Below are 1417 nucleotides of genomic sequence, written 5' to 3'. Positions count from 1 at the left end.
CCCCCCCCGCCGGTCGGAGGTCCAGATCAAGGTCATGGACAGGCTGCTGAGAATGTCTGACGACCAGCTAGGTAGAGCCCCCTCTGCTCCCCTCCCCAGCTGGGGTGGGGGGTGGGGGGTTGGGGGCTGGCCCCTCCCCTCAGCTCTCCAGCAAGGTCCCTTCCACCTGAGGCTGGGCTCCATTCCCATAGGGTCTACCCACTCAACATACCAGTTTCATTTTAATTAAACTTTTAAAAATATATGTATTTTTATTGATTTCAGAGAGGAAGAGATGAAGGAATCATCAATCGGCTGCCTCCTGCACACCCCACACTGGGGGTCAAGCCCGCAACCTGGGCATGTGCTCTAACCGGGAATCGAACTGGGACCTCCTGGTTCATAGGTCGATGCCCAACCACTGGCCACACCAGCCAGGCTTTATTATTGATTTGAGAGTGAGAGAGAGAGAGAGAGAGAGAGAGAAGAGAAACATCATCGGTTGCTTCCTGCATGCGCCCCAACAAGGGATCGAACCCATAACCTGGGTTATGGGATGACGCTGCAACACCAGCCACATGGCAGGGCGGGCCCACGTCTCTCTGACCTGCGGGGTCAGGCAGGCTGCATCCCTTTGTGGTGCTGCAGAAGCCCGAGTCTCCCGCAGTCTGTGTGGGCGGCGTGGCTGCCGTGCAGGGTTAGACAGCACTGCACCGGGCACCGCAGGGGATAGCTTCCTGGTGCCCGGGGTGTGAAGACTGTGTTTTCATAGACGCACCCGCCTGCCCAGAGTGCATGGCAGCCCCTCGCCCCACACTCCCCATCCGTTAGCATTAAGTTTTAAAATTTTTCCCAAACACGGTTTCATAAAGTCCATCCACTCAACACACCAGTTTGAAAATTATTCACTTACTTGTCCATCCACCCACCCACCCAAAAATCTATCCATCAACCATCTGTCCATCATCCTCCATCTACCTATCCAACACCTATTCATTTATGTCCACCCATCCATCAACTATCTGTCCAACTGTCCATCCATCCACCCACCCACCTATCTATTCATCTGTTCATCCATCTGTCCATTCATCCACCCACCGTCCGTCGCTCGTCTGCCCACCATCCCTCCCTCCACAGAGGCCTGTCCCATGGCTGGGGCATCGGCGATGACAGAGGCCCCGTCCTGCCGGTAATGAGGCAGCAGACACCCCATCTTGGCCATTTACCTTTCCCCCTCTCCCTCCCTCCCTCCCATAACCCCCTCGAGCCAGGCTGTGGCAGGACAGTCAGAGTCCGCGGGAAGGGAACTTGCCTTCCCGGACAAACGGAGGAGGCTGCCGGGCCCTTCCCACAGGCCTTTCCCGCCTTGGCCAAGTGTGGGGATGGCCGGGCGGGGGCTGGGCCGGCAGCGCTGGGCCTGCTCCTGGCTCATGGCACT

General features: G+C 57.5%; 1 protein-coding gene across 1 annotated transcript in view; it reads left to right on the top strand.

The window, feature by feature from the left end:
• STKLD1 (serine/threonine kinase-like domain containing 1) overlaps nucleotides 1–1417 on the top strand; it is a 49764-nt gene that overhangs the window by 29465 nt on the left and 18882 nt on the right. Inside the window, exon 11 of the mRNA XM_015572374.1 lies at nucleotides 6–71. Within this exon, the coding sequence (XP_015427860.1) occupies nucleotides 6–71 (66 nt within the window). The remainder of the gene's footprint in view (nucleotides 1–5; nucleotides 72–1417) is intronic.

The sequence above is a fragment of the Myotis davidii genome, unplaced genomic scaffold (genome assembly GCF_000327345.1).
Source record: "Myotis davidii unplaced genomic scaffold, ASM32734v1 scaffold609, whole genome shotgun sequence".
Taxonomy (NCBI): Eukaryota; Metazoa; Chordata; class Mammalia; order Chiroptera; family Vespertilionidae; genus Myotis; species Myotis davidii.
Note: the sequence above shows the minus strand (reverse complement) of the source record. Positions and strands in the feature narration are given on the sequence as shown.